General features: G+C 47.2%; 2 protein-coding genes across 4 annotated transcripts; one reads left to right on the top strand and one right to left on the bottom strand.

Annotated features, from left to right (window-relative positions):
- Nucleotides 1-3: 3 nt before the first annotated feature.
- On the top strand, nt 4-6,113 carry MTRFR (mitochondrial translation release factor in rescue). 2 transcript variants are annotated; one of them, XM_070950824.1, is made up of 3 exons: nt 4-72; nt 2,796-3,103; nt 4,159-6,113. In XM_070950824.1, the coding sequence occupies exons 2-3, from the start codon at nt 2,825-2,827 to the stop codon at nt 4,378-4,380; spliced, it is 501 nt and encodes a 166-aa protein (XP_070806925.1). In that variant the 5' UTR covers nt 4-72; nt 2,796-2,824; the 3' UTR covers nt 4,381-6,113. The 2 variants fall into 2 exon arrangements, with proteins under 2 accessions (XP_070806925.1, XP_070806926.1); XM_070950825.1 differs by lacking the exon at nt 4-72 and having other exon boundaries at nt 2,598-3,103.
- CDK2AP1 (cyclin dependent kinase 2 associated protein 1) lies at nt 6,017-15,755 on the bottom strand. 2 transcript variants are annotated; one of them, XM_070950827.1, is made up of 4 exons: nt 15,646-15,755; nt 8,834-8,931; nt 7,534-7,663; nt 6,017-6,100 (listed from the first exon to the last, which is right to left on the bottom strand). In XM_070950827.1, exons 1-4 carry the CDS (start codon nt 15,668-15,670, stop codon nt 6,033-6,035), a joined length of 321 nt encoding a protein of 106 aa, XP_070806928.1. In that variant the 5' UTR covers nt 15,671-15,755; the 3' UTR covers nt 6,017-6,032. The 2 variants fall into 2 exon arrangements, with proteins under 2 accessions (XP_070806928.1, XP_070806929.1); XM_070950828.1 differs by having other exon boundaries at nt 7,534-7,660.
- Between the last annotated feature and the right edge of the window lie 2,673 nt (nt 15,756-18,428).

Raw genomic sequence — 18,428 nt, 5'->3', positions numbered from 1 at the left:
ATTGGAGGAAGGCGGGGCGCATGCGCAGCAGCGTCGGGGCTGAGGCCTAGTCGTAGTTGAGTTACCCCGAAGGTAAGTTTGGGAAGCCCTCCGCAAGGAGAGATGGGCCGTCCCGTGAAAACCTTCTCCCTCCCCTCCGACATAGAAGCTGCTCGTTGTGTCAATTTCCCACCTTCTCTTCGGTCTTTTCTCTCCATCCTAAACGCACAACAGCCCTGCGAGGTAGGACAGGCGGGCAGAATGAGAGCCAAACGAGGGGGGTGGGGTGGGGTGGGGGAGAATAAGGATTTGAACCCACCTTTCTCCACTTTTAACCCAATATCTCTATTTTATCTCTATTTTAAATTTTGTATTTATATGTTTTATTTTCTGGCTGTTCACCGCCCTGAGTCCTTCGGGAGTAGGGCGGTATACAAATTTAATAAAATGAAAATGAAAAAATGAATATGGGACTGCTCTGATTTGTAGCTGGAGAGGAAAAGAGAGCCCTTCCCCCACCCACCCCAAAAAAGAGGGGTGGGGGCACACTTTGCAAAGCCCAGATCCAGGAAAGAGGGAAAAAAAGAAAAAAAAGGAAGAGCATCAGAAGCCTGAAAAGATCTCCAGATCTGCCACTCAAGCAAACACGGCTACTACAAGGTTACTCTCGACTTACAACAGCTCATTTAGTGACCGGGCAAAGATACAACGTCGCTGGGGAAAAAAAATACGACTTGAGGACCGATTCTCCCACTTGCATCCGTTGCGGCATCCCCGCGTGATCACGTGATCAAAATACAGACACTCGCTCAGCAACCGCTTCGTACTTACGACGATTGCAACGTCCTGGGTGGTCACGTTTTGCGGCGAGCAAAGTCAGCGGTGGAAGACCAGATTCACTTAACAACCGAGTCCCTAATGGAACATCTGCAACAATTCACTTAACAAGTGTGGTCGCCGCATGGAGCAAAACTCACTTAACGAGAGATCTCACATAGCAACATAAATGTTGGGCTCGGTTGTGGTCGTAAATCGAGGACTGCCTGTAATCTGTTTCAGCCCAGTTACACCCTTTGTGTGAAGATTGAGCATGTGTTTTTTCTTTAAAAAAAACACCAAACTTTTTAGGGGGTGCCCCTGCTTATTCCCACGTCCGTATCTCCGCTTTTAATAATCTGGATTTAATGAGGAGGAGCTGGATTTGCTTCTTACCATGATGGAAGGTGGCCAGGCTGCATTTCCTTTGGCAGTTGGTTGCAATGCAGTGGTCCGAGCCAGTTCTGCAGTGATGCAGCCTTTTTCTCTCTCTTTCCCCCTTCCCCACCCCATCCCATTTATTCCCTTGGCAACTGAAGTGGCAGGCATCGCATTGTGACTTCACTGCAGAGGGTGGGAGATGATAAGTGAAAAAAATTGGCTTTTAAAACTCGTCTACTTTTTCATCTCTTTTATCAAGTCAGTGGTTTGGGGTAAATTTTCCCCCTCCACGAATCTTCTGAAAAAGTTACGCCGCTGGAGTGACAGAACTGTGATAGCTGGCAAAAATGTGCGATTTGGTACCAGCATTGGATCGAATGCTGAAGTGAAAATGTTTCGATCGGGAGCATCTCGGGGAGCAATCTATTTTCAATGGCTGATACTTCACCAACGTAATCAAACGGCTTTTTAAAAAGAATTTCAGTCAGGCCAAGTTAATTCGTTGCTTTCAAACAAAACTGGGAAGATACGGAAACTTCACTTTGGATCGAATTTTGTTTCTGAGTCCATTATACCCGTATTGCTTACGGCGACTTATTTTTGTGTGCTGACTCAAACGTTTTTCTGGTTCCGAGTTTTAAAAACTAGATTTCTCTTTTAGAGCCACTAGGTTTTGGCAGCCTCTTGGAACCCTGTCAGTTGATCAGCTTAGAGCCATTAATTTGCTCTAAGAATAGTAAGAGGAGAAAAAAGGGAGCAGTGAGCTCGCCCTCCTCCTTTCCCTGCAGCGTGAGTTTGTCCCTTCCCGCTGAGCTGCACACCTGGTGTATTATTTAACACAGAAGGCTTGAGCAGAGCATATGCAGAAATAGAAAAGGGACAGATGGAAGCCAAAGCACTGAACTTCAGCAAATTCAGCTGGGTTGCAGCCAGACAGAGCTGTGCAGGGAGACAGAGGTGCATTTTGGCAGCCATTAAGAGGAGCCCCAGGTACGATATTATTACATGGTGAATTTTCTCAGAAGTAGGTGTGGTTAAATCACTCCAGACATCATTTTTTTTTAATAGCTGCTGATCCGTTTTTTCTACAGTGCCAGTTCTGCAGTTAACCAGACATTCGGTGTGGCGTGAAGCATCTCAAGGCAAATGCAAATTTGGCTTCTTCTACCAAAGAGGCATGGGAGCTCAGAGGCTAAGACGCTGAGCTTGTCGATCGAAAGGTCGGTAGTTCAGCGGTTCGAATCCCTAGTGCCGCGTAACGGGGTGAGCTCCCGTGACTTGTCCCAGCTTCTGCCAACCTTCGAAAGCACGTAAAAAAAATGCAAGTAGATAAATAGGGACCACCTTTGGTGGGAAGGGAACAGCGTTCCGTGCGCCTTTGGCGTTGAGTCATGCCGGCCACATGATCACAGAGATGTCTTTGGACAGCGCTGGCTCTTCGGCTTTGAAACGGAGATGAGCACCGCCCCCTAGAGTCGGGAACGACTAACACAGATGTGCCAGGGGAACCTTTATCTTGACCAAACTATTAAACCTGCTGTAGGCTATGGTATGTTGACTCAGCCAAACTTCTGGATTTTTTTTCTCTCTAGTTCAGTCTTTCCGTTTCTCTCTTGCAGTTAGAAAAGTCCCTCCCGGTTCCGTTTAGATGCCTCCCTCAAATTTATTACGCTTCACTGCCGCTTTGATCCATCGGAGAACCTTCCCTTGGACGTCAAAGCTTGGAGGCAAACATCTCTTACTGCGCCACTGTCTTGGACCGTACGTCCTTGGAGCAGGGAAGAAGAGCTGTGCCGAGCTGCTTCCTCTCAACGAAGCCGACTTGGAAGAACAGTTTGTCCGGGGCTCCGGGCCTGGAGGCCAAGCCACCAACAAAAGCAACAACTGTGTGGTTCTGAAGCATCTTCCTTCGGGGATTGTCATCAAGGTGAAGGCACTGAGGGTTCTACTTCATTTCCTGGCAGCAGGGCTCCCTTATTTGATCCAGATTTGCCGTGCGTGATCTGGAAGTTACTCGAGGATCTGAAATATAGGGGGCTTCTGGATCTCTTACTGTGAGTAAAAGCCCAATCCAGGTGATCAGAGGAGAACCTTCCCTGTTGTAAGCACAGGAATGATGGGGCGTGGAGTAAATTGAGGTCTGTATTTGACCAGGAAAACCTTTAGCTCTATCTGCAGGACTTGTGGTTGTATTGAAACTAGTTGTGCAGTGTTTTCTCAGATGGGTGGACTTCAGCTCCCAGAATTCCCCAGGATCGGGCTTCTCTAGAGCCCAGACTCTATGGTTGGTAGACCTCAGTAAATGGGTGGACTTTGGCTCCCAGAATTCCCCATGGTCTGGCTTCTCTAGAGCCCAGACTCTATGGTTGGTAGACCTCAGATGATGTCTGGGCTTAAACCACAAGATGGGTGGACTTCAGCTCCCAGAATTCCCCAGGGTCGGGCTTCTCTAGAGCCCAGACTCTATGGTTGGTAGACCTCAGATGATGTCTGGACTTCAACCACAAGATGAGTGGACTTCAGCTCCCAGAATTCCCCATGGTCTGGCTTCTCTAGAGTCCAGACTCTATGGTTGGTAGACATCAGAAAATGGGTGGACTTTGGCTTCCAGAATTCCCCAGCCAGCAAGGGAATTCTGGGAATGGACATCCACCCCTCTTTTAAGTTGCTACAGTTAAGAAACACTTCTGGATGAAAGCAATTTTCAACCAGTGGCAGTTAAACCATCTCATCCTGTTCATCCTACTGGAAGCTTTGGTAGAACATGGCCCATGCGCTCATCCTCATCCTAATGGCATTTATGGCTCTCTTTGTGAGCTTTTGCTGGCCTATCCAGTCTCTTCAGTATTGTTTTTCTCAATTTCTGACCACTGAACGTCTCCTGCCCGAATGCTTTTCTCGAGTAGCAACTATCCCAGCAAAGCTTTCCGGATGAGGCGGCCCGCCTTCTCTAACTCCAGATCCTTTTTTCTTCTTCCTTAGTGCCATCAGACCCGATCCCTCGAGACCAACCGCTCCAAAGCCCGAGAGATCCTTCAGGAGAAAGTGGACGTTTTCTACAAGGGCCAGTCCAGCGTGGTCCTCCAGGAGAAACACGAGTTCCAGAAAAAAAAGGAAGAGAAGAGACGGCAAGCCAAGAAAAACCTAGAGAGAAAGCGGCACTTGAAAGAAATGCTTGGCCTGGAGGGCAAGATAGGAACATAAACAGTCTCGGCTGTCAAAAAAAACGGGACCTGCTCTAATCAATGCCTATTTCTTTTAAGAACTCGGCGGTTCAGCAGAAAACAACACAGTACAATCAGTGCTTGAATTATTAGCACGATGGAGTCATTCCCCCCCCCCCCCAATTTCACTGAGGACAAGAGATCCTAGCAGATGGCAGAGAAGAAAACCCCCTCCTCATTTCCCAGGGCCTAGACTGCAGCTTTTTGGGGGGGGTGTCATGTAATTTATTTCTTCTCCTTGCATATTCTTTTCCGGAACTTTAAAAGAACAAACTATAAAGGCTTGTTTGCTGCCATTTGGTAATGTGCCAAAAGTTGCATTTCGCTCCCCGAAACGTTAAATCCAGTTGTCAAGTTGATGCGTTCAATCCGTTATCGAAGAAAACTTTGGCATCACGGCGTTCAATCAGGGAAAAGCTGGATCCCTTTTCTGGAATCCATCCGAATGTACACTTGCTTTCCTTTTCTTAATCGTTTCCATCTCCTCTGTTCGTCCTCGTGTAATAATTTTAATTACTTGTCCAGGCCCAACATCCCCCTCCCAATGGCTCGCTGCTATTTAATCACAGGAATTACTGAAAATAAGCTTTATTACGTCAAGTAATAAATACATACAAAGAGGCAAAGTTGCAATTTAAATCCAGGGATGGGGAAGGAGAATTGTTAATACGGGGCTGAAAATTGGCTGTTTTCTGCTTGGGAGGAAATTGTGCGGATTTTTTGGGGAGATGGTTGTGGAAAACTCATGCAAAGAAAGGGACGTTTTAAGAGCGATTGTTTTATGGTCTGTGTGCCAAAAATATATTGATTATGGCGCTTGAAGGGCAGATGGCAGGCAAGTTTAGAATCCTTCCAGCTTAAAAACAATTCCTGAAATGGTTGGGCTGGGAAGCAAGTTAATTTGGGGTGATTAAGGCAATTTTTCTCCCCCCAAAAAAGAGGCTTACCCTGCAAATCCTAAGTATTTACCTGGGTGCGTTGTGCAGGATTCTGGTGTTTTTGTGGATGTCCACAACTCATCGACGCAAAACCTACTGATGCATTGTATAGAAAAACGCCAGTAACGCAAGGGGGGAGATTTCCGAGAGGGGAACCTGTCCAGCTTTTATTTCAGCCGAGGGATCTCTGGAAAGCTGCAAGGGATTCCTTCAACCGGCCCTGAACGCAGACCGGAAAACGATCTTGAGAGGATTGCGAGTCTGGAAAGCGATGGCAGAAAGTTTGAGAGGGGATGTTGGGTGCAGATGGCAAAATAAATGGGAAAGAAGCAAAGCTTTTGTTGAGCAAACTTTGGGTGGAAAAAGAACAAAAAAACAGCCCTCTGAACCCATTTCCATTCTTCCAAGGGGTGGGGGGTTTTTTTTTCCTCTTTTTTAATGGACCGATCCAGGATGGTGGCTTGCAGAAACAATAAGAGTCAAAAGTAAGTTTGTGAGAGGATAGAAACATCTTGAATTGGAGCAGGAATTCAACGGGGGCCCAGAAATCTTCGGCCACCGTTCTCGAAAAGGGGAACTATCATCCCAAAGTAGAAAGAAGCCGTGCAGAATTGCCCGTTCGGAAGGGTTGGTCTGCATTTTTTTCCAGAGGAACGGGGAAGGGGTCACTTGGGAGGCAGGGGCCGAAGGGATCTTAAGATCTTGCATTTCTCTCCGTCTCTGCTAAACATTCTCGGACCAGGCCTCTGGCGTGAATGATACCTGGAAAAATAAATAAAATAGGTTTTTTTGTTGTTGTTGTTAAAGATGCTTTTTTGTCTCCCCGAGGTGAGCGAGCAACTTAGCTGCTGACTGGGGAAATAACATCATAAAAGAGCCAAAATTCCAAAGCAATTCGTATTTTAACGGCCCGTCTTTATGTGCAAAGTTCATTTTGGCCTTTGCAGGAATCCTCGACTTAACGACAGTTCCTTTAGTGACTGTTCACAGTTACGACGGGCCCGAAAAAAAGTGACGTGCAACCTTTTCCCACGCTTACAACCTCTGCAGCATCCCCATGGGTCACGCGATTAAAATTCAGATGCTTGCCAACTGACTCATACTTACGACCGTTGCTGTGTCCCAGGATTGTATGATCCCCTTTTGCGACTTCCTCACAAGCAACTTTTGATTGATTTAACAATGAATTATGGTTACTACCGTGTTTCCCTGAAAATAAGACCCTGTCTCATATTTTTTTGAACCTGAAATAAGCGCTTGGCCTTATTTTCGGGGAGGTCTTATTATTTTGGGGTGCGGGGAGAGAGATGGGGCTCCTCTTGTCGTCTTACCTGATTTCTATCTCTGTCTCCCTAACCCCAACCAGAGGAAATGGCAGGGACCAGCTGCTCGTGCCTTTAAATATTTTCGGGGAGGGCTTAATTTTGGGGGAAACACGGTAACTTACCCACTGCTGTGCTTCACTTAACAACAGAGGCACGGGAGGTTGTAAAAGGAGGCAAAGCTCACTTAATGACAGAGATGTCAGGCTCAATGGCGGCCGTAAGTCGAGGACTATCTATTTTGTCTCTCCACTTTTGGAATAAATCTCTTTTATTTGTGTAAAATACGGTAGACAAGGCTGTTTTGTCTTTCCTGAATCTGTTTGGGTGTGATCTCTAGAGCAAGGGTCTCCAACCTTGGCAACTTTTAAGCCTGGCGGACTTCAACTCCCAGAATTCCCCAGCCAGCTTTGCTTTGCTGGCTGGGGAATTCTGGGAGTTGAAGTCCGCCAGGCTTAAAAGTTGCCAAGGTTGGAGACCCCTGGTCTAGAAAATAGCCTGCCTTTTGCACTTAAGTCAAGGCGGGTCAGCCGAGACCGTAAACGGCCTCTTTTGTAGTTTGCAGCCAAACGATGTTTGGATTAAATCGATTCCAGCCCACGAGGATGGGCGAACCCTGAAGCTTGTTGCCATGGCAACGGAGATCAACCAATGAAAAGGAACAAGGCCGAAACTACTCGATTGGTTAAGAGAGGCCGACTGCGTTAATTCCCGCCAATCTGCTTCCAAATAGTAAGCCGGCCTCTTTCCGTCATCGGCTCTACTACCCGTCGCAAATTCAGAACCGGGAGAGGATAAAGCCCGCTTCAACGGCGGTATAAATCCTGAGGTCTAGAAACGTCGGCGATTTAAAAGATTTGACCTAAAATTTACCTCGTTTTAGCCTTTCCATGGCACTTTTGCTCCCGGCGTACGTCGGTCTGATTTCTTTTCCTAATTCTTCGATGATGGTCAGGAGTTCTGCGTATTTGCTCTGAGGGACTTGGTTGCTGCCGCTGCCCTGCTGACAGAAAAGGACAGAAAACAAACCTCGAATTAAGTCACAAATAAATCCAAAAACCGAGGGCTAACAAAGGAGCAGAACAACAGTCCCCATCTTAACGACCTTTCGCTTAGTGACCAAAGTTACAACGGCCCTGGAAAAAAAGGACCGATTTTCACACTTAACGACTGTTGCAACATCCCCAGACTCACGGGATCAAAATTCCCTCCCTGCGGAGCTGGCCGCAGAGTCGGACAATGAGGAGGCTGGGGAGGAACATGGGTCAGTCCTGGAGCCTGGGGAAGGCTCGGACGAAGGCTCTGCGTCGGAGGCAGAGAAAGAGCCATCTGGGAGGTACGTGCTGCCTCCGGAGTCTCCAGAGTCGGACCTCAGCGAGGCAGAGGAACGGGGGGAGCCTGTTCCCAGTGCGCGCATGCACAGAGCTGCCAGAAGGCAAGAACAGCTAAAACAAAAGGGACGACTCGGGAGTAGGGCTTGGAGATGATTGGCCCTTCCCATAAGGCTTAAAAGAGGAGCAAAGGCACGTGGAGCCTTTGCAGGAAGCAACGTTGTTCATTCTGTGCAGTTTACAGCCTGAAGCTCCGTTTGATTCTGGACTCCGTGTGGCTTTGCCAATTAGGTCTTTGGCAGCGTGTCAAGGGAGATAAAGGTGGGCGATTATCAGCCTTATCCCGAAGGACTCTTGACAACTATTTGGGGACTCCTCTGTGGATGAACAGAATTCACGGCTGTTAAAATAAAACAGGTTTTTGGGACTCCTCGTGTGTTTTACTGACTCAGGAGGCCTAGATAAGAACAACCCCATCTTCCTTGTGGCAGCCCCTCAAGTATCGGAAGACTGCTATCATGTCCTCCCTAGTCCTTCTCTTCGTTAGACTAGACATACCCAGTTCCTGCAACCGTTCTTCATATGTTTTAGCCTCCAGATCCCTGATCCTCTTCGTTCTGTTCACCCTTTCTACTTTTTTGGAGGCAGAGACCCCTTTAATCACTAGAATAGTAGCAAAGAAAATCCTGCCTTTTCCTTCTTTGCAGAATCTCGTAGCATCGTCACAATTTCAACCCTCTGCATGACATGAACACGAAAGCAGGACTGATTGACCAAGGGGACTGAACGGTCCCTTGCGTCCATAAAGTTAAAACGGAAAAATCAAATTTATTTTTTTTTACCTGCCCTCCTTGCGTGTAGCCTAGAGACGGGGGTCCGTAGTCATTAATCAGGTGTCGGTACTGCCCCGAGCCTGCCATACTGGTAGAAGGAGAATGAGCTTTGGAGAGAAATAAACGCAACGGGTAAGATTGGATCCCCAAAGAATTAAGAGATCATTATCAGAGAAAATGCATTATCTATCGCTCTGTAGTTTAACAGCGTTATCTAATGCTTAATAGCAACACGGAATTGCAGGCTTAACTCGGAAATAAATGCGAACGCTTCAAGAACGGTCCTTTTTTTTGTCTCGGGAAAGAAAACTTTTCCCCCCTTCGCATGGACTTTCCTTGTTCTCCCCAGCTGTGAAATATTAAAAATTGGCGATTTTTCTTCTTGTAACACCGGCATGATTTGTGAGCTCGGAGTCACTGCTAGGAGGCGGGCAGCCCCAGAAATCCTAAATAAAACTCCTTACGCAAACGAATAATGGGATCGGGCTTCAAAATAATCTAATTTAGACTCCCCGGCTCAGGGGGAAAAAAAAATAGGTCTGTCAAACAGGCAACGGAACTCATTCGAGCGCAGGAGAATATCGGGGTCCAGCATGGCAGCAAATATATACATTTTTCTTTCTTTTGGTGGGTGGGTGTCCGCCAGAATATATTTCCATTAAAGTTGGCCACCAAAGGCATCGACTTACTCCGTAAAGCCAATCAAAGGGTGATTTACAGCATGTGCGAAGCGGCTATTTTGTGGTGGTACACAAATATAAGGGAGAGGGGGGTGGGGGGGAGACGTGAATTCAGGCACCTTGGCCATAAAAAACCGGGTCTCTTTCTCCCAATTGGCAACACCCCTTCCTCATTTCTGGCATGGCTGGCAAGCCAACGCTGGTGACAAATGGGGTGGGTTGGGTGGGGGGGGGCTTGCCATTGGAAAGGTTGGGGATTATGGGTCCACTCCGAAGCCCAGCTTCGCCCGCCTGCCTGCCTTCTCCAGGAAGGATGAGCCCTCCACCGGCCCCATCTTGCCCTAGAGGCTGGCTCCGTATCTCGAGGCTGTGCCACCCACCACCCCTCTTCTCCAACCGCCCCCAAACCGACGATCCGGGGGTCCCTTTACCTGCTCCTTGGCCCTCAAACACGTAGTAGGACATAGCCTCCGGCAGCCAGAGCCTCCTCTGCCGGCAGCAGGCCCCCAGGAACAAAAGGAGAGGGGGGGGGCTCGGACTTGGCTGCGCCACCGCCCCCCCCCCCAAACGCAATGCAGATGGCTGCCTTTTGCAGCCGTGCCAGCTTCACCCAGCTGGAGGGTGAGGGTGGGTGGTGGTGGAAGGAAAGGCACACAATGCCAGGCTGGCTTGGAAACGGGAAATCTTCGTCAAAGGACATCCAGAGCTCATTTAGCCGAGCCCGGACGCTGGAGGGAGAGTGAGGGAAGCATCGCAGAGAACTGCAAAGAAGTTGGGGGCAATGGATCAACCGATTTGTTTCCCCATCTGGATAGGTTCCATTCAAGGGGGCCCAGAACCAGCCCAGCCTGAGAACTCAGCTGTTTTTTGGGCCCCAGAGAAGTAGGGGAATACAAAGCTCATCGGTGCCAGAGCCCCTGCCTGGCACTTGGCCACAGGGACAGGCGATGCCAGCTCAAACATTGAATGCATTCAGCTTCAGTCTCCTTTGTCTGCCCGGCTGGCCTTGAGCCAGGGTGCCGGAGTGTGCCCCGTTCAAAAAGCAGGCGGAGAAGCTACGATGGAGATGTGGGGGACGGGACACGACACACTCAACATCCCTCTTCCCACCCCCTGGAAAACACCCTACGGAAGAAACAACCTCCCTTTAAAAATAAAAGTAAGAATACAAATAATCGTAATCATAGATCCTTGGTTACGACTTGAATTGTTTTTACCAGTCCCAGACTGTGTCTGAGTCCCAGACTGTGAATCGAACTGAAGATTAAATCAATAATAATAACAACTACACCACCACCACCAGAGGAACTGCAAAAACCTGCGCTACTCGGAATATCATATATTTTAAGAAGATACTTGATCGATACCTAGGACGCTGGCAGCAACCCGTATCAACCATTAGCACCAGTCAATGGTATTTGATACATTTTTAAATGTTCAGTTGACTGAGTTTCATGTTTAATGAAAAGAAATGATGATGATAATAATAAAAGTAATAATAATGATGATGATGATGATAAGGAGGAGGAGAAGGAGAAGATACTTAGTTGATCCCTAGGACGCCGGCAGCAACCCATATCAATCATTAGCACCAGTCAATCATATTTGTGACACATTTTTAAATGTTCAGTTGACTGAGTTTCATGTTTAATGAAAAGAGATGATGATAATAATAGTAATAATAATAATGAGGAGGAGGAGAAGAAGAAGAAGAAGAAGAAGAGGAAGATACTTAGTTGATCCCTAGGAGGCTGGCAGCAACCCGTATCAACCATTAGCACCAATCGTATTTGTGATGCATTTTTAAATGTTCAGTTGACTGAGTTTCATGTTTAATGAAAAGAGATGATGATAATAATTATAGTAATAATAAGGAGGAGGAGGAGAAGAAGAAGAGGAGGAGGAGGAGGAAGATACTTAGTTGATCCCTAGGACGCTGGCAGCAACCCGTATCAACCATTAGCACCAGTCAATGGTATTTGTGATACATTTTTAAATGTTCAGTTGACTGAGTTTCATGTTTAATGAATAAAAGATATAATAATAATAATAATAATAATAATAATAATAATAATAATAATAATAATAATAGATCCTTGGTTACGACTTGAATTGTTTTTACCAGTCCCAGACTGTGAATCAAACTAACGATTACATCAATCAATCAATCATCATCATCATCCTCGAAAAGCTACTTGATTGATCCCTAGGATGCTGGCACCAACCCATATCAACCATCAGCGCCAGTCAATATTTCTGATAGAAACGTTTTTAAATGTTCAATTGACTTGAGCTTCATGTCTAATGAATAAAAGAGATGCTAATAATACCACCCAAAGGGTTGCCTAGACACATGGAAATTTTGAACTGAATATCCTGAAGTAGAACCTGAATATCCCAACTTTGCAAAAAAAAAAACAAAAAAAAACACAAAAACACAACCCCACCTTATTCAGAACTGCTCAGAGGCTAACTTAATACCTCTTAGATCCTTGGTTAGGACTTTGAACCGTTAAGTTTTTACCAGTCCCAGACTGAATCGAATTCAAGATTAAGTTAGGTTCTATTTAATTGGGCCAAACTATGTTATAATAATAATTTTAATTAGCAATTTTATGATGTATATTTCTATATTTTTCTTGACTGTACACCGCCTTGAGTCCTATGGGAGAAAGGCGGTATAGAAATATAATAAATAAATAAATAAATAAATTAAATCTATCATAAGAACAATGAATAAGAATAATGAATAGGAAAGAATAAGAGTAAGAAAATAAAGAATAAGAAAATAATGAAAGAAAGCAGCTCGGGTTAAACTGGAATCAACCCAAGCATTTGAAGGAAGATCTTTCTAAATTTCTTTCTTTTTTTTCCCCCCTTTTTCGCATTGGGGATGATCCTCACGTCTTGGAAAGGAAGGGAACTGGATTTCGGAGGCAGCCTGAGTCATCCTTTCAATGTGGCAGATGGCCTTCCTCCCGCTTCGAAGCCCGTCCAAAACGTCGCAATTACTACACACGCACACACACACAAACGCACGGACGTCAAAAAGGCAGGACAAAAGGGAATCTTTTGTGGAGTGGGTGGTGGGGGGGGGTGGAAACTCGGCATTCCTGGGCCAGATGTGAAGGAACAGCTGCGGACTCCGAAATCGAAGTCTCGCTTACAAGGACACTTTTTAAGGTCCCACGGGCTCTAGCCTTTTATTTTTATTTTTAGCTGAATTTTCTCAGGGTCATCAGGTTTTGTTTTCCCTCCAGGGATTGAGGGTGCGCCTTTGAAATTTCCCACCGGTAAAACCCGAGGGAGCTGGAATGCAAGGATCTTCAGCATCCTTGAAATCCAAACATCTGGAATAAACCTGTCAAAGAGATGTTCTTTGGGGAGGTGGGCACAAACCTGGGGGCATAGCCACAGACATTGGCTTTCGGTAGGCCTTTGCCAGCTGTTCCCTCTGAAAAGGCACGGAGGATGCTGGTTTAGGCATTAAGCAAGCCATTATTGGCTTAGCCGTCGTTTACGGAATAAATCACAGCTGGCTGGGAGCACAGAACATCCATTAATCCCCCTACCAAACCTCTATATTATAGTTTAGACAGTGTTTTTCAAACTTGGGCAACTTTTAAAATGTTGGCTGGGGAATTCTGGGAGTTGAAGCCCAAACGTTTTAAAGCATGTTAAGTTTGGGGGAAACCCCCACCCCCCTTCCCACTGGTTTTAGCCTATGGTATGAACGAAGGTGCTGCCCGTTAACCAACTTAACCAAACCCAAGTTAGAAACCAAACTTTAGACGAAAACCTGAACCATTTTAGAAAGGGTTTTTTGCAAGCACTCTTTTTCACTCTCTTCAAATACTGCCCTGGCAAAGTTACCCCCAACCAGAGTCTTGTAACAAGAAACTTTTAATTCAACCTTCTTGCCATTATTTAGAGGCTGAGACTACAATACCTGCTCAATTCTTGGTATACTAGACGATAGATAGATAGATAGATAGATAGATAGATAGATAGATAGGTAGGTAGGTAGGTAGGTAGGTAGGTAGGTAGATAAGATAGATATAGATTAGATAGATAAGATAGATATGAGAAATATATATTGATAGATTCTACATGAGAGATATATTGATAACTAATATAGATGACAAATAGATGATAGATATGAGAAATATATATTGATAGATTCTACATGAGATATAGATATTGATAGACTAATATAGATGACATAGATGATAGATATGAGAAATATAGATTCTACATGACAGATGATATATTGATAGACTAATATAGATGATGATAGATATATAGATATGAGAAATGTATAGATATTGATAGATTCTACATGAGAAATATATTGATAGACTAATATAGATGACAGATATAGATATGAGAAATATATAGATACTGATAGATTCTACATGACAGAGATATAGATATTGATAGACTAATATAGATGATAGATGATAGATATATAGATATGAGAAATGTATAGATATTGATAGATTCTACATGAGAAATATATTGATAGACTAATATAGATGACAGATATAGATATGAGAAATATATAGATACTGATAGATTCTACATGACAGAGATGATATATTGATAAGACTAATATAGATGACAGATAATGATATAGATATGAGAAATGTATAGAATTGATAGATTCTACATGAAAGAGATATAGATAGACCAATATAGATGACAGATAGATGATATAGATGTGAGAAATATATATATTGATAGATTCTACATGACAGATAGAGATGGTATAGCTATTGATAGACTAATATAGATGACAGATAGATGATAGATAAAGAGACGGAAGAGGTAAATAGATGACAGAAAGATAAAAGAGAGAGATAGAGAGCAATAAAGGAGGGGGAGAGAGAGGAGACAGATGATAGATTGATTGATTAATTAATGGATGATTGATAGACTGTAGCTAGCTAGAACAGGGCTTCTCTAGGCATCCCGTCTCTATCTCTGTATGACTGAAGTGACCTAGTGGTACCGGAGATGGAGACAGGCAGAGAGGGACTACAATACCCAGAATCCCTGGCAGGCATTGAAAGCCTAGTCCCCCAATTTATCTAGGGGAGAGGCCCAATCCATCTTGGGGGAGGGGGAGGAGGAGGGGGAGTGAAAAAACACCCCCTCCCCCCCCAAAAAACAGTAACCAAAGTAGAAAGTTTTGCAGAGGAGGGGGTCAAATTAAAACCCACTTTTTCCAGCAAGCCGGGCTGGCTTAAGAAGAAATTTTAAATGTTTTAATTGGTTTGTATTTTTAATTTTGGGCCAAATTTACATATTTTTTAATTGCTTTTAATATTTGTATTTCATGTTTTTTAATTCTGGCTGTTCACCGCCCTGAGTCCTCAGGGAGAAGGGCGGTATATCAATTTAAAAATAAATAAATAAATAAATAAATAAATAAATAAATAAATAAATAAATAAATTAGAGGTGGGGGGGGAGGGGGCTGGAAGGGAAAGGAGGGGGCGGACTTTGGAAACCTTTGGATTCCTATGGAGAAAACTTTCCACACTCTTCAGTTGTTTAAGGAGGGGGAGGGGGGGAGGGGGGAGGGAAGGAAAGCCCCCCCCCTCCTCAATTCGAAATCCTGCCTTTACTTCTCCTTCCTGGGAGGAGGGGGAGGGGAGCAAAGCCCACCCAGAGGCTTAATACAAAGGAAAACACCCCCCACCCCCCCTGTCTGGGTCCAAAAGTCCTCCAGCCTCCCCTTTTTTGGGGGGTGAAAGACCCCCCCCAAAAGACCCCACTCCTGGAGAGAGAGAGAGAATGAGAGAGAGAGACTCTGAGCATGTGCAGAGTTGGGGTTGGGAAGGGGGAGGGAGGCGAGGGTCCCTTGTTCTGCCCCCCCTCCCGCATCTCCTCCAGCCCCTCCCTCACCTTCTCCATCCCCCCCCCACCCTGCCTTCTGGCTGGCCGCCCCCTCCCCAATATCATTAAGATGAGTGGGTGGGGGGGGGTTGAGGGCCGGACAGCCCCCTCCCCAATATCCTCCCCCCCCCAACTCCAAGGCTGGAGAAGCGCCCCATCCAAAGTTTGCAAGCGCGCAAAGGCGGCGCTGGGGGTGGGGAGGGGGCTGCTGCAGACCCTCCCCCCCCTCCGCCGCGGCTCACCTGGCCCCAGGGGCTTGTAGGACATGCGGGCGCCGGGAGGCTCCGGGGCCGGCACGCCCGGCGAGGTCCGCGCCACCGCGCCTCCTTGGCTGGCGGGCTGCCTGCGCCGCGGCCGGAGACCCCCGAGGAAGAGGAGGAGGAGGAGGAGGAGGAAGGGGCTAGTGGGGGCACAGCCTCCGGGCCTGGGTCCCTCCGGCCCCGCCGCAGCCGCCCATCCCGCCGCTGTTTTCGCCTGCCCCGCCGCGCTCCCGGCTCGGCCATGCGGGGGAGGAGGAGGAGGAGGAGGAGGGAAAGGAGGGGGCGGGGAAGGGGAGGACGAAGAGGAGGGAGGAGGGGAAGGGGAAGAAGGGGAAGAAGCAGGAGGAGGGGGGAGAAGAGGAGGAGGATAAGGAGGAGGGGCGGGGAAGAGGAGGGAGGAGGGGGAGGGAGGAGGAGGAGGAAGGAAAAGGAGGAGGAGGAGGGGGAGAAGAGTAGGAAAAGGAGGAGGGAGGAGGAGGAGGAGGAAGGAAAAGGAGGAGGGGAAGAAGAGGAAGAAGTGGGGAGGAGAGTGCTAGGGAAAGGAGGAGGGGGGTGAGGAAGAGGAAGAAGAGTGGAGAGGAGGAGGAAGAGGAGGGGTGGGGAAGAGGAGGAAGGGGAAGAAGCAGAAGGAGGGGGGAGAAGAGTAGGAAAAGGAGGAGGGGCAGGGAAGAGGAGGGAGGAGGGGGAGGGAGGAGGAGGAAGGAAGGAAAAGGAGGAGGGGAAGAAGAGGAAGAAGTGGGGAGGGGTAGGGAAAGGAGGAGGGGGTGGGGAAGAGGAGGAAGAGGAGGGGTGGGGAAGAGGAAGAAGTGGAAGAAGCAGGAGGGGAGGAGTAGGAAAAGGAGGAGGGGGTGGGGGAAGAGGAGGAAGAGTGGAGAGGAGGAGGAAGAGGAGGGGTGGGGAAGAGGAAGAAGTGGGGAAAGAAGCAGAAGGAGGAGGAGAAGAGTAGGAAAAGGAGGAGGGGGTGGGGAAGAGGAGGAAGGAGGGGGAGGGAGGAGGAGGAAGGAAAAGGAGGAGAGGAAGAAGTGGGGAGGAGAGGGCTAGGGAAAGGAGGAGGGGGTGGGGAAGAGGAGGAAGAGTGGGGAGGAGGAGGAAGAGGAGGGGTGGGGAAGAGGAAGAAGTGGGGGAAGAAGCAGAAGGAGGGGGAGAAGAGGGGTAGGAAAAGGAGGAGGAGATGGGGAAGAAGAGGAAGAGTGGGGAAGAGGAAGAAGGGGGACGGAGGAGGAGAGGGGAAGGAAGAAGAGGAAGGAGGCAGTGGGGGGGGAGAAGAGGAAGAGTGGGGAGGAGGAGGAAGAGGAGGGGTGGGGAAGAGGAAGGAGGAGGCAGAAGAGGAGGAAGGAAAAGGAGGGGGCAGGGAAAAGGAAGGAGTGAGAAGTTTGCTAGCATTTTTTCAATGGTGGGAGTGGGAGAGAAGTCTTCCTCTGGGCAAGGAGGGGGGGGCTGCTTTTTTGAGGGGGGGGAGCATCTCCTTTGCCATCCTGCTATGTAAAATCTTTTCTTTTCCTTCATTGGTTTCCTCCTTTCCTTCCTTAACTTCTTCCTTTTGTCTTCCCCCCCCCCCTTTCTTGTTGCAAAGGGAAGGAAACGACTTGTTTGGGCTACCTGGTGGCAAAAAAAGTTCCAAAAAGCAGAAACGCCCAGGCTGCATCTCTCCAATACTTGCAATGGGTTGCAGGGTGGTAGCAAATGCTTTGCAAGGACCCTTTTTTTTTTTGTTCCGCTTACGATCCAACTTTATCTGTGGAGGGGGATTTTAAGGCCAGGTTTTGCATCAAAAATGGATTTTCTAGAGTTCATCTATCGGGTTGCTGGTAGCTTAAGGGGTCCTGTCTATTTCGAAGTGCAGCCATTGCTTCTTATGTGACATCTGTGCATGGGCTTTTAATGTTTTTAAAATGTTTATATGATGCTTTTAAATAGTTTTTCTATGTTCGTTGTTTGCATTATTTTTACTGTAAACCATCCAGAGTCCCTCGGGAGTTGGGCGGCATAGAAATGCAACAAATTAAATTAAATCCGGGCTATTCAGGGGACTTGAGGGATCAACCAGTGCTTGGATTCGCACATGGTTCTGTGCCGTAACAATATCCCAGTTTGGCTTTGTGCATCCTGTAAGAGAGGCCCATCCAGGTGTAAAGTCACGTTGACGTTCTTCAGCCTTGAGCTCAACCTTCTGGCCTTCAAAACCCTTCACACCTCTGGCGTACCTTTGGGAGAGGACGTTCCCCTCTGCCCTTGGGACTACAAAAACAGAACACACACCAGGCCGGCTCCTAGGAAATGCGCCCCGGAGACCTACCTGGGCCTTCCATTCCCAGGGGAGCAGTCGACGTAGAGAAGCTCCCTTCTCCGACTTGGGGACCCCGCAATGTGTTGGGGCTTGGCCACCATCTCCCTTCACCCCCTAGAAAACCCAAACCCAAGCGAGGACCCCCCCCCCCCAAGTTCCCTGCAACGTGTGAATCCCAGGGGGAGGTTTGAAGCAAGGGAAGATGGATGGCTGGGGAATTCTGGGAGTTAGAAGTGCCCAAGTCTAGTAGTAGTCCTTTAGGAGAATATAGGACTCGGAAGGGAAAAAGCCACACAGTTCTTGGACCATGTCATATTTTTTTCTTTTCTTTTCTTTTTATTGTTAACGTTAAGCTTTTCATAAGCCGGTGGCCCGGAGGGGGAATCGGTTGAAGGGCCGTGTATAAATAAAAGGAAAAGCAGCGAAGACCCTTCTGCATTCAAAACGGAGCAAGTAAATTCACTCGCAGAGCTGAACG

This window comes from Pituophis catenifer, unplaced genomic scaffold, assembly GCF_029215685.1.
Source record: "Pituophis catenifer annectens isolate HBS135680 unplaced genomic scaffold, rPitCat1.0.hap2 SCAF_10, whole genome shotgun sequence".
Classification (NCBI taxonomy): domain Eukaryota; kingdom Metazoa; phylum Chordata; class Lepidosauria; order Squamata; family Colubridae; genus Pituophis; species Pituophis catenifer.
The sequence above is the reverse complement of the archived record's forward strand: the minus strand, read 5'-3'. Positions and strand labels throughout refer to the sequence as shown.